At 42.7% G+C, this 14,232-nt stretch overlaps 1 protein-coding gene across 1 annotated transcript; it reads right to left on the reverse strand.

Moving 5' to 3' along the window:
- Positions 1–8,973: 8,973 nt before the first annotated feature.
- wfdc2 (WAP four-disulfide core domain 2) lies at positions 8,974–13,064 on the reverse strand. Its single transcript, XM_018734069.2, has 4 exons — positions 12,931–13,064; positions 11,832–11,969; positions 11,545–11,682; positions 8,974–9,519 (listed from the first exon to the last, which is right to left on the reverse strand). The coding sequence occupies exons 1-4, from the start codon at positions 13,022–13,024 to the stop codon at positions 9,386–9,388; spliced, it is 504 nt and encodes a 167-aa protein (XP_018589585.2). The 5' UTR covers positions 13,025–13,064; the 3' UTR covers positions 8,974–9,385.
- Positions 13,065–14,232: the final 1,168 nt, after the last annotated feature.

Consider the following 14,232-nt stretch of genomic DNA (forward strand, 5'->3'; position numbering starts at 1 on the left):
AATTAAATTACCCATGCAAGAAACCCTACCACAGCAGAGAATGAGCAAATGAGAGTCTCAAACAGATATTTTCTTCTCAAACTGCATAATTTATACATTTTTTTCTCATTGAGTTTTAATTCGGCCAGTTGAACATGCAGCAAAATGAGGAAAATTAAAGGCTTTAAAAAAAAACTTCAGAAATGTATGTACTGCTACTACTGGCCATCAGTGAAGAACTTTGTAGTTTTGGGAAAATGATCTTGAAAATGGACTGATACTGATACCCCTCAGAGCAATCATTCTGGGCAAGAATGTCACTAACTGTAAAGAGTACACTTGAGGTTTGGACAGAGAGAAGGAAGTAGGGTCTACAGTTTTACACTGAGTGTGGGTCCATAGAACAGCGCTTTAATGGTGAGAGGTGGGCAGTTTTGACGGCAGATTTGAAGCAACAAGCAATGAAGACCGATGAAATAAAAGAGCACAGGGCAGCAGTGGGTGGTCTTAAAGTAAATTTAATTATGTCTCCAAAATTAACTGCAAAACTTGGTGACATTTAATAAAGGATATTGAATTGGAAATGGCTTTTCGGCTTTGAACAAGATTGAATGTACCCAAAACTGACACGTCAGCTAAATTAATAAATGTAAATAATGAAACAAAAGCAGCAACATTTTATGAAGATAAAATATTAGTCAAACAAATGAAAGGACAAATGGAGCATTTAAATGTATTATCAGAAAGCGATGTGAACATGTGGATCTTGAGCCTGGATTTAAAGGTGCCCAGACTGGGAGACTCCCTGATATTCTTGGGGAAGGAACTCCACCTTAAGGGCACAGGAGGAGGAAGTCCCCGTTATAACAGAACGCTAACTTTACACCCGGTATTGAAAGCTGCAAACTTCTCTCACCTCCAAGTTCTCTCTATAGTCTTTTTTAACCAACAGACTGGCTGCATCTGATGCTTGATTCCCCTTAATGATCCACCAGTCTGGGGAATGGGGTGCAACCTGGCTGCAGATTGGCGCATCAGTGTTTCTCTTTCAAATATACTCATTAAAACAAGTGTTTTGTCATATATTTTGAATTACAGCAAGTACATTAATCAGCCTTGAATTTAAAATGTTTTGATATTATTTTTTGTTTAATTCAGGGCAAGAATTTAACTTCTTGTCTTTTACAAAGGGAAAGCTCAGTCACAATTGTAGAGAGAAAATGTATGGGCCCTGAAGTTCACCAGCGGGCCGACTACTGGGGCTAGTATGGGGCACGATTCGGGGTGCGGCATTAGGTTGGCGCTAAAACACAGTAGGGAGCAGAGGGAGCCAGGTTCCACAGTACAGTCCAGAACAGGTTCTGCAGCGCCGGAACTAGTCTCTTTGGGCAAAATCTGCCTAATTGAGGATCTTCAGAACCATGAAGAAAATGAAGAAATTCAACGTAACATACTTTCACACAGGCTTAGAGTATTCACAATATTTTACCAGGTCAGCATGTTCATAGAAGTCTTCTTGGAGTGGGGTTTGGGTGGCTGAAAAGGATAAGAACACAGAGAAACAATGTAACTACACCTAAAGGACAAAGAAGTACACATCTTCAAGCAGCATCCTCCTTGCACTCCGGAGGCTCCTCGGCGCAGTCAAGGGAGCAGCGGCCTCCTCGGAGCTGTCTGGAGATCCTCAGGGCTCCCTAGAGTGGGGTCTTCGCAGATACGTGGAACAGGCTCATCAGAGATACCTAGAGTTGGCTCCTCGAAGATGCCCAAAGCGGGTTCCTCAAATATGCCAAGAGCGGGCCCCTCGATGTTGCCTGGAGCAGGCTCTTCAGAGGTATCCAAAGAGGCTTCCCCAGAGATGTCCTCAGCAGGCTTGTCAGCACTCTCTGGAGCAGGCACCTTGGTCTTGATGGAAGAAATTCAAGATGTCATTTAGGGTTTGGGTTTTCCTCATGCAATCATACAAACCTTGCCAGTAAAAGCAGCCCATTTTATACCTGATCACCGTGTTCATCAGGTTTCCCTTGGATAAGGTGCTGGGTGCCTGAAAAGGAGAAGGGCACAAACACACCACACTTAGGGGACAGGTTTGAAAGTATAATACTCAAGCAGTACTCTACTTGACACTGATCCTTGCGCGTGTAGAGCTCATATTCCTGGTATAGCAAAGAGAGCATAACGCACTCTTAAATCCATATTTACAATACATGAATGCATCTACAATTTAGAAATAGTTGTATTTCAGTAAACAAGGATTAGCAAGTTATTTATAACAAATATCTTTATTTATCAAGAGATGTTGTTGACTACAAACGAGTACCAAAAATAAGGCGCCACACACTTAAAACTGGCAAAAAGTTATAAATAGCTGCTATAGCTTTACTCATTTTAAATTGAAAAATAAATTACATTCAAATTATAATGGAAACATTGAACATTAGGTTACAAAACTTACTGTTTATTGCTAATCTGGATACAATTCAGATATATTATTAGATTATTAATTCAGAATAATATTGACAAATTGTTCATTATTCTTTTGAGTCCTCGTTACCTTGGAGTCTCGTGCAGATGAGAATTGAGCTAGCTGCAGCAATCACTAAGCCAACAACACATATCAACGGTGTAAAGTACTTCAGGGATAATACTGGGTAAAGTAGACAGAGAAAATCCATGCTGGAGGTCTGTTATGAAAAGGACCATGAGTTGTGAGAGCCTTCTTCAACAGGGGCCAATATGAATATTGCATGGCAAAATTCTGTAGCTATATAAACATTTTGGTTGCCCAGGCAATTTCTGTGAGTTTGTATAAGTGTAAACATTCTGTTACCGTGACAACAGGCAACTCATGGAAGATCCTCATGTTCTTTATTATCATATGAGATGTGCTTACAACAGTGGCATTAACTGTAGGGCAGCGAATCCCTCCCAGCAACACAATGCAAAACCAGAGGAAACAGAATATAATAATACACACTATAATATTTTACTTTTACTCTTTTTACTTTTCTTTTTACTTTCACTGTTTTACTCAGTACTTTTACTGCTTTTATTTTTTCGAAAGAATCATTGCAAAACACTAAGAGTAAATGAGACTCTGGTTGCAGTTAGCCATATGTGGGAATAATTATCGAAAGGCACATCAAAAAACCAGTGATTTGTTATGAATACAAGTGTCAGATTTTTCAGCTTTTACCTTTATCACACCTAAGTTTTATGTGAATGTTGGTTCTAAATGACTTCGCCCTTTTGGGGGGTAATTTTTTCCCCCAGAAGCATGGCATGCCATGCCCTCACTCCCCCTGCCATGCCATTTTTTTTCAAAAGCAGAAAGGTGTTTTATTAGTTGAATATTGGTTAACACTTTTAATCTGAAATCATAAAAATATAGAAATTCATTGAGATGTATTGTGATTTAAATAACATTTTGTCTTTTTATGCTAAAAACTATGTTTGTTTGTACTGATCAATTTCACTGAAGCTAAAAACAAAAGTTATATCTTTAATTGAACATTAGGTTAAAAGATTTAGACAATCATTCCATAAAATAACAGCTCTTGTCTATGCAGTGCAACTCTTTCTTAGAGCGCCCCTGCTTCACTGCAGAGTAAAATCAGAGGACAACTGTGTCTTTCCCAACCTCAGGGTGCAGCAGTGGACGAGAGTGGACGAGAGCATTATTTCCGAAAGCATGTTTGACACCGTGTCTTTAGAGCTGTATGCCATTGCTTCAAGAGCCAAATTCGTACTTCTGTAGTGTGTTCATTGTCTCACCTGCAGTCACGTTAAAATGTGCTATGAGTCAAAACGAGCTGTTTGCTGAAATTCTTTCACTTCAGAAAATGGCTGGCAACGCTGCTGTCTTACAGCACCTGGGGGGTTCGAGAGGACATGGGTTCGATACCCGCTCAGTTTGCGTGGAGTTTGCATGTTCTCCCTGTTCCTGGTGGGTTTCCTCCCACAGCCCAAAGACATGCTGTTCAGGCTCCCTATAGTGTGTGAGTGACACAGAGAGAGTGTGTTCCACTGATGTACGGATGAGTAACCCAGTATAAATAGTGTATCTAGCAGTGTAAGTCACCGCGGTGAATAAGGTGTGTGGGCTCATCACACTACATAGAGTTCATTGGAAGCTGCTTTGGAGAAAAGTGTCTGCAAAATAAATAAATATAAAATGGGTTTATCGTTATTTTTATCAGGAGACCATACCTTTCATAGCTGCAGTTGTGGCTGACATTAATACACAGAATTTTCATGTATTGCTCCGTACATATGAAAAGTAACCCCAGTCTGCTCGCTGAAACGGTTCAGATTTTCAGATATATTATCCTTCCGTGGATGGGACCTCCCAGCAGATCTTTCTAGTTTGACTGCAGCAGAAATCCATTTAAAGTCTGTTTATAGAGTCTTTTAAAATATTTTCATAAAATACAAGGAAAATGTTTCCTTTCATTGTTATTTACTCATATTTAGCTTATTTCCTTAAGTAGCCACAGCAATGTTTTGTTTATGGGCGGATCAAAGATCTGCAAAGGAAATTTTTTAGTTTATTTCCCTGTTTTTGCCATTATTTGTACTGCAAGTAAAGGATGTGGTCAGTTTTTCTTTAAGCAAAGTGAAGCAACATTGAAAGTCCATAATAATTATCACTGGCAGGCTTGGCTTTTGTTTTTGTTTTTTGTTTTTTTTTTTAATAAAAGATGGCTGGAGAGACAGCGAATCAAAATTCCTGTATGATTTCTCTAATGAGACGATTGCTCATGGTAACATTAATGGTCTTGCTGTTCTTGGCTGAATCGGGCAGCAGAGGCTGCAGCCCTCAGGGAACAGGGCCAAGCTTGCTACCTTCCAGGCAAAGGGCAGACAGAAAAACAATCCCTCTGTCTGCCCCTCCCCTCTCATTAATGTTTTATTTTCTGTGAAAACAGAAGTGTGCACTTCGGGCAAATTCCTGTGTGTCTCTGAAACAGTTTTGCCAGATGCAGCACAGTATGGTGGGAACTGCAGTTTGGGTCAGTTAGAGGGGCATCTGAGCGGAACAAGGCCTTCATTTAGGCCGTGCAGGAAACACACAAACCTGTCCCTGTCCCGTCCATGTCAGATCTGTAAACATCAAACTATAGCTCCTCACAGCACACGCTAGATGAACATCCGTCCACCCATTCAGTTTTAATAACCGCTTTGTTCTGAGCAGGGTCGCGGTGAGCTGGAGCCTATTCCATGAGCACAAGGCTGGGGGGGGGGGGGTGCACCCTGGAGAGGATGCCTGTCCATTGCAGGGTAGTCACTCACACACACACATACACACGGGCACACACTGAGGGCAATATAGAGTCACTAATCCACCTGAACTGCATGTCATTGGACTGTGGGAGGAAACCAGAGCACCCAGATGAAATCCACACAGAGACATGGAGAAAATGCAAACTCCACGCAGACTGAACAGGGATCAAACCCACATTTTCTCTCAACATCCAGGCACTGTGAGATGGCTGCGCCACCATACTGCCTGGGAAAATGAACAGACAGTGCTCAATGGAATTATTAATTCTGTGTTTCATTTTTATGCAGGGGGCACAATGGTGCAGCGGGCTTGGCTAAGTCTCGCTGTCTGGCGGGTCTGGGGTTCGAGTCCTGCTTCGGGTGCCTTGTGACGGATTGGCGTCCCATTCAGTTTGTCGCAGCTTCAGACAGTGTGTGTGATTTTTATGTATGTGATTTATAGTATACATTTGGCTATATGTGATATTCATAGATTATGCATTCAATTTTTAATGGTTTTTTGGAAATCTTACTATGTGCAGTTTTTGACAGCTGGCAAATACATCCAGCTTCTTACATGTGTCTGTTTGGTTTGATCGATTCTGCCTCATAGAAAAAATTCTGGGATGTAATATGTCCACTTGCAGAAGAAAACTGCGCTTAATATATGATGGTTGTTTTCTTATATAAAGCCCACAAGTCAATTTTTTACAGCTATCTTCTATAAAAAAAACAGGTAATTTTCACTTTTTTTGAAGATCAGCCTAAACAGTGACTGAAGTAGCGTGGTGAAAGTAGTGAAAAAGCAGTGTAACGTTAAAATTTTAGTTTTACTGTTTCAGGTTTCTTTCCAGAAAATAATTTTAACATTTTTCATTTCTATTCCATTACCTCCGAGAAGTGTTTTTGAGCTGCGGGCATGTCCAAGAAGGTTGTTTCAAGGTTTACTGGGTCTATAGGTCTACAGTGGGCTATTTGAGAAAATGTGCACATGAAATATATTTTTAGTGCACATGAAATATATTTTTTTTAAAAATGATTTCTTAAACTAACAGCGATACTGTTCATAGACTGGCTAGAGTAAGATGAAGGTTGAGAGCGTTGGTATGTGCTTCCCACAATGCAATGTGTCTCACAGTCTCTTTCACACATTAATGTGGTCTCAGTTTATTGCATGGGAGCAAATTTCATGGCCCTGAATGGATGCAGCAGATTGTTTCAATGACAATCCGGTATATAAATGGTATTAACAAAGTTGGACCAGATACCCGAAAAACCAAATATTGGGAAAACAAACAACAAAGAATGAGTTTGTATTTTAGTGCTCTGCTCAGCATTAAATTTTATATTTAGATGTGTTTATTTTCTTGGAAATCTTCACACACTGGAAAGTGGTACTGAACTGGTATTCAAAGGAGTGTATGTCCACACGCGTGTGTGTGTGTGTGTGTGTGTGTGTGTGTGCTTAATAGTGTAAAGCTCTTAAGCATGGGCCTGGGTGGCATTTGGCCGTGCGGTGTTGACTTCTAATTCAGCGGGATTTCTGTAAAGCCCCCAACAGCCATCCCACATGGATTCCCTCCCCAGCAGACTAACACACATACACACAGCGACACACAGACACCGGGAGGTGGCTAGAGACGCAGCACTCCATCTGTACTTGTTGGCAGTGGTGATGTTGAATCAAGGTCATCGCGGATTCCTCTCCGTTGGTCTTCGCCGGGCATCTGCTTGCACTTCCCCCAAAGTCTCTGACTTAATGCTTGAGGAATTCGATTGCAATTCAGCTGCGCTTTTGTGGCGTTGCTCTGATCGTACACGGCACGCTCCGCAGTGACAGCCCGTCGCCCGGAAGAAAGACGCCCGTGATCTCAAGATCCAAGTTCCATTCGAACTTTCTCTCTTTTCCGAGGAACGAGCTTCGCCTATGCAGACCCTCGGGGAGTCGACGAAACCGGTTCTTCTTAAATAAGCTCGGCGTTCAGAGCTGCCATGCTCTCAGCCGCGAGGGCTTCGGTGTAAAGAGAAGTCATTCATTCCCAGCGAGCAACTGGAATTCCAGACGGGGCGGAAAAAACTGTGTTTGCCACTGAATACGTCATTCGCAGGGTCCCGCTGTTCTCTGTCTCCGGACAGCAAAGCCTGTAAGCTCGCTGTCCAGATATTAAACCCTAGTCAGGGGGAGGGGGATGGGGGACCATTCCTGTGGGGGTACTTGCGGACAGTGGTGTACGAACGGGGTATTTCTCAGCTGCTGTTCGATCTCCTCCACACTTAACTCAGCAGAGCTGCAGCCCCATTTAGAAAACATGGTAATAGTTGAGTAAGGAACCTGCACTCTCAGTTTTTTTGTCGATACGCTGCTGTAAGTGAGGAGAAACCCAAGTCCAAGAGCAAGAAAAGCATGACACTGAGCCATATGGCTGTGGTTAGTTAGAGTACACCACCCTTTCAGCTTTCTGCTGTTTTTTTCTGAAGGCTTTTTCAGATTTTCAAGGTATATCTGACTATCTCAAGTACTGAACAAGGGAGCAATCAAATAGTGTCATCTCTGATTCCATAAACACATAAAAATGTTTCAGCTGTATTTATAATGCATTAAGGTAATTAAAAAAACAGATTGAATCATAAAATACCACACAAATCACCAAAATCTGGAAAGTTCTCCTACATTATTTTAACATTAGTATTATCTTTGGTGCAATTCTCTGCATAAAATGTATGGTTTGAACTGTGTTATTTATATAATAGGGGGTGCGGTGGGTTGGACCGGGTCCTGCTCTCCGGTGGGTCTGGGGTTCGAGTCCCGCTTGGGGTGCCTTGCGACAGACTGGCGTCCTGTCCTTGGTGTGTCCCCTCCCCCTCCAGCCTTACGCCCTGTGTTGCCAGGTTAGGCTCTGGCTCCCCGCGACCCAAAATGGGACAAGCGGTTCAGAAAGCATGTATGTATGTATGTATGTATGTATGTATGTATGTATGTATGTATGTATGTATGTATGTATGTATGTAACGTTTTTTGCACCAGTTTTTCATTTGGACTACTTGATGTTTGAGTCAGTATACAAGGCAATGAAAACAAAGCCAAGGTCCCTGTCTGGTATGTAAAAAAAAATAAAAATTTGAGTACGATGCTAAGTTTATAGGGGGTGTGGTGGCACAGCAGGTGTGGTCTGTGCCTGCTGTGTGGCGGGTCCGGAGTTCGAGTCCTGCTTGGGGTGCCCTGCGATGGACTGGCATCCAGTCCAGGGTGCTTTCCCTCCCCCTTCAACCTTGTGCCCTGTGTTTCCGGGATAGGCTATGGCTTGCCACGATCCTGCTAGGGACAATGGTTGGTTGGTAAATTTAATGGGCCAGCAGGTGGCGTGGTATTTAGCATTGTTGACTTACACTTTAAGGTTCCTGGTTCCAGTCCCTCTTCTGCAGTAGCACCTTTGATCAAGGTACTTACCCCAACGTGGTATCATAAAATTGACCCAGATGTATAAATGGGTGAATCAGCATAAGTAGCTTAGTGTACAAAAATAACATTGTGCACCACCTCTGCGAAAAGCTTCGGCTAAATGATGATACATAATTATCAAGCAAACCCACTGATGTCTTGTTCACATCTGGATTGAACTGAACTGACCTCCAGAGGTGGCGACTTCGGACTGGACCGCATGAGCACAAGTCAGACTGTCGTGATTGCGGTCATCGTGGCACACAACAAATTTCAATAAAGGAAACCATTTCAGTCCAAGTTCGAAAGCACCATAGAGAAAATATATTGTTTCATGTCTTTTCACCAAGACTGCACAAAGCTACACCAAATCAGTGCACACACATTCAGCATTTGTCTGCTAAGGTTAGCAAAAATGGGGGAAAAAAATCAAAGAGGATGTTCTGTTAAAATTAAAAGTTCCCAAAAATGTCATTTAGAAGTATATATCCATATGCAAAGGGTTAGTACTAAATGTTTCTGTTTTTGAAAAACAGTACAAAAGTTTATGATCATCATCATCATCATCATTATTATTATTGTACTAATTAAAAAACATTTAATATGAGAAAGTTTAGTTTTTGCTAATAAAAATCAAGGGTTCGGCTGAGGGAATAGAGAGTGTGACCTTGAGGGATTCCTCCTCAACTCCAGCCATGCGCCCAATCAGCACGGCTCACTGCAGGCGTGTCCGCAGGTTGTCCGGCAGCATTTCTGCTCCCCGGGACACTGGCCGTCATGGTAGCAGAACTCGGCGCACATCGGCGTGCCCTTGGGACGAGTGCAGCGGCCTGGCTTCACTGCATAGTCAGAAATAGTCAGCAACACGTTTCCGTTTATTTCGTTTTCGAAATTAAAATTTCCAGAATAGTGCAGAACTCTTAAAAAGTGGGTTTTTTTCCAGGGGGCCATCCGGAAACTCTTTCACGTCACCAGGAACCTCTGCAATGAAGTATTAAACCAACCACAGAGGGAATCCAAGCCGATATAAGAATCGATATTATGCAGTTAATATTACCTCGAGTTTAATTCTAGTACTGGTGTATGTCATAAATACCAGGACTGATTTTTCACAGTCAGTGAACACTACTATGCACTGCATGTTCATACGGGCCAAACCATGTCCTCATGTCGGAGTGTGTGCCATGGCCATGCGCAGAAAGAAAAGCCTAATGGTTGGACCTTGAAGTTAAACAAAGCCTTCAATACTTGCCCCATGGAACCTTTTGAGTGCTGTCCATATATATTTAATATATATGTAATGTTAATAATAATAATATGTAATCATATAATCGGGGGGCGCGGTAGCGCAGTGGGTTGGACCAGGTCCTGCTCTCCGGTGGGTCTGGGGTTCGAGTCCCGCTTGGGGTGCCTTGCAGCGGACTGGCGTTCCATCCTGGGTGTGTCCCCTCCCCCTCCGGCCTTACGCCCTGTGTTACCGAGTAGGCTCTGGTTCCCCGTGACCCCGTATGGGACAAGCGGTTCTGAAAATGTGTGTGTGTGTGTGTGTGTGTGTGTGTGTATTATGTATTAGTATTATATATACTGTATGGGGGGGCACGGTGGTGCAGTGGGCTCGACCGGGTCCTGCTCTCTGGTGGGTCTGGGGTTCAAGCCCTGCTTGGGGTGCCTTGTGATGGACTGGTGTCCCATCCTGGGTGTGTCCCTTCCCCCTCCAGTCCTGCACCTGTGTTGCCGGGTTAGGCTCCGGCTTGCCGTGACCCCACTCGGGACAAGCAGCTTCAGACTGTGTGTGTGTGTGTGTGTGTGTGTGTGTGTGTGCTGTTTAAATCGTTATTCTTCTTATTATTTATTCATACTTAGTTGGCATCTTTGTCCAAGGCAATTTACAGAGCTAGATACATTATTTTAAGCTACTTGCAATTATTTATTCACCAACACAGAGCAATGCAAGGTTCCCACAAAGGGCAATTCAGTGTCACCAACTCACCTGGCGTACATTTGGACTTTTGAACATTTATACTGAGAAATATATCAGCATAAACAGGGCAGCTAGTAGAATACTGGTGAGAGCTGTCGCCTTGCATTCGAAACAGAGTTTGAATTCCCACGGCGCTACTCACACACTTACCCTCAAATGGTCCCATAAAAATTACCCTGGTGGGTAAATGTATGGCTAATTGAATCTGGCTTAATATACAAGCCTGACATTGGAAGTTACTTTGAAGAATGGCATCAGCTGAGTGCAAAAGTACTGACAAATTTTCCCTTTTAAAAAAAATAAGAAAAAATCTCAGCGAACACTAAAGGAGCACAGCTGGTATCATAGTAGTTAGAACAGCAGCCTTTGGCTCCCAAGGTTGCTAGTTTGAGTCTCACATTCTCCTATAGTAGCCCTGAGAAATGTGCTCATCCTAACTTGCTCCAGTAAAATCTACACAGTTCTATAAATGGGTAGATCATTTTTGGTAGCTTAACATTATAGGTAACTTTTGGGGGGGCATCAGCACAAGCTGGTCATGTTTCTTGTAGAACGACACTGATGAAGGTATCCTGTCGTAACACATCTTCATTTACATTTACATTTTTTTCATTTAGCTGATGCTTTCCTCCAAAAGGGAATTACCCCACATCTCTCCCATTATGAAAAATAAAGCTACTTTAGTAAACCCCAGTGTGACTGTTCTCACACCTTTGCTCTAGTTTCCAATCATACCAGGACATTTGAGCCCCAAGCCTTTAATTGGATTCTCATACTTAGTTGAGTGCATCTTCTATTTTATCAACCTAATTAAGTATCATCAAAATTAATGCTGTAGATCATTACAGCGGAAGATCACTGCTGATGGCTCGTGGCAAGTCACCTGTATACGGTGCAGTGCATTGGTGTCCACACCCGTTGAAGCAGCACTTCTCGTCTTCGGGGCAGTCGCTGTCATTGGCGCAGAACTCCGCACACAGTCCTAAGCCCCTCTTTCTCTGGGGACAAACGCCCGGCTTTGCTTGAAGGAGGCAAACATAAGACATGTGGGTCACACATAGAGGTCGTGACCACTTCTGGAGCAGCCTGGCAAAACCATGCAAATTCCATCATTTACGAAAAAGTAAAATGATGGTGTTGTGGGGTGCAGGAAGGCACTGGCGGACTCACTGAAAGCAGGCGGCACACACACGGCCCCGCAGTCAAAGACGCAGCACTTGTCATTGCCTGGACAGTCGGTGTCACAGGTGCAGGCGCGTTTGGATGGCACAACGGTCAAGCGCCGTGGGCAGTGACCATTCTTCACAACTAAAAAAGGAAGCGCATCAGATGCTTCCTCATCTCCACTCAACAGTTTACTGAGACACATTTCATATTTACATTAAAGACGCTCTTTAAAGAGCAGCATGGTGGCACAGGGTGGGTTCGACCACAACCTGGGTGGTGCAAGAGGACGTGGGTTCGATCCCCATTCGGTCTGTATGGAGTTTGCATGTTCTCCCCGTGTTTGTGTGAGTTTCCTCCCGGTGCACTAGTTTCACTCCAAAGACATGCTGTTCAGGTTCCCTATAGTGTGTGTGTGTGTGTGTGTGTGTGTGTGTTCCACTGATGTATGGATGAGTGACCCAGTGTAAGTAGTGTATCTAGCAGTGTAAGTGACCGCGGTGAATAAGGTGTGTGGGCTGATAACACTAGAGTTCATTGGAAGTCACTTTGGAGAAAAGCATCTGCTAACTAAATGAATGTAAAGAGGCCTTCATATTTTTTAACAAACGTTATGCAGCCCTTTACATTTAAAAGGCCTCAGCTTGTTTTCGTGAAATAGCAAGAACTGTAATGTGTTAGGTATGTCCGTGTTTCAAACACAGTGGTTCAACCGGATTCCTTGGATTTTTGAGGTCTCCTTGGCCAGCAGATAGAATTCTCAGCCTCGCAAGACTTACACTAACGGATCGCTGTGAAATCAAATTCATACACACATATATGTTGCTTTTTAAAAATATGTATTTGTCCTTCAAACAAATTTAAACAGTTTGAATATGCATCTTGTTATACCCTATACTTTTAAGAATGAAATGCATGGGCTTTTTATTTCATAATGTAAGAGCGCTGAAAATATGAATATGTAGGAAGTTTTGAAAAGTCTATATGAGTCTAAAAACATGCAAGTAATCATACATCTGTAGATTGCTGTGGAGTTTACTATTAATTGTTTTTGAGCTTTAAGACTGTCCGTTTTCAGATGTGTTGTGCGGTGCGAGAAGCTCACCTGTGCTGTTGCGTCCAGCCGCCTGGGATGCCGCTGACCATCCGGCCAAGACCAGAAAAACAATCACATTCATACAAACAACTGAAGCCCTCATTTCTTTGCGTCACCTCGATGTTTGCAGCACCGGGACTGGAGAGAGGAATTTAAAGCTGAGAGGAAAACGGAGAGAGAGCGAGCGAGTGGGGGAGAGTGGGGGTTGGGACTCGGGTGTGCAGGGATCTCTGTCCATAAAATACATATCAGATTTCATGTTTTCTGTGTTTCTCTGTGATGAACGAAACTTTTTTCTAGGCAGCATGAAGAAGTGAGGACGTTTCACATAGTTTCAAAAAGGGGGTGAAAGGGAACTCAAAACCAAAAACACGTTTTGTCATTTTCAAAAATCAGTACAACATAATTTTCAGTATAACTTGAGTTAGGGTTGGTGTATTTGTGAGCTCACTTCTATTTCAGTTTTACATTTATTCAGTTAACTGATGTCTTTCCCAAAGCGACTTCTGAAATGTTAGTCTACCTACAATTATTTAGCCATTTACACAATTGGGTAATGTTACTGAAGCAATTGTAGAGTGAGTACCTTACTCAAGGGTGCTACAACTAAGGGTGAGAATTGAACATCTGACTTTTAGGTGCAAAGGCAGCAAGCTGCCCCCATAGGGACTAAAACAGCCGTCTGAGTGTATTTAGAATACACATTATACATATGTTTTTCAAAAACAGGGCAATGTTTAATCCTTTAATGTGCACCTACTTCAGTCATCACTGTAAAAAATCCAAGCTACTAACAGTGTTACATGCTCAAATATGGAACAACATACAGAGTGGGTCTCCAGAATGTTCTGTTGCTTATTGGTATTGTTAAAGCTGAGAGGGTGCATCCGTTGTTGCTGCGATTGGGCCTATACATCTGGTTGCTGGTCGTCCCTCTTCTTCCTACAGTTTTGCCAAATGCTGAAATCTTTCCAGGAGAATCCAGTCTGCTCATGATATACCAAAAGTATGATCAACCTCAGTCTTATTATTTCTATTTACTGTGAAAGTTCTGGTTTGATCTGATCCACATTCATCTGTTTGTTTTGTGGGTTTTCTTCTGGTAATTCCTCTGTATACATTGTCATCTCCCCTGCTCTACCTCTCCTATCAGTTGATGCTGAGCAAATAGAGTATGATGGCACTTTCATGGAGTCAGCACCCCTTGATGACCGTAATTACAACACATCAATGAAACTATGGAAGTTCTGGTTGCGAGGACGCGATCCTAATCGCTCTTAGGGGGGCTGGAAGGGAATTTTCCCTTCTTCG

Source organism: Scleropages formosus, chromosome 22 (genome assembly GCF_900964775.1).
Source record: "Scleropages formosus chromosome 22, fSclFor1.1, whole genome shotgun sequence".
NCBI lineage: Eukaryota > Metazoa > Chordata > Actinopteri > Osteoglossiformes > Osteoglossidae > Scleropages > Scleropages formosus.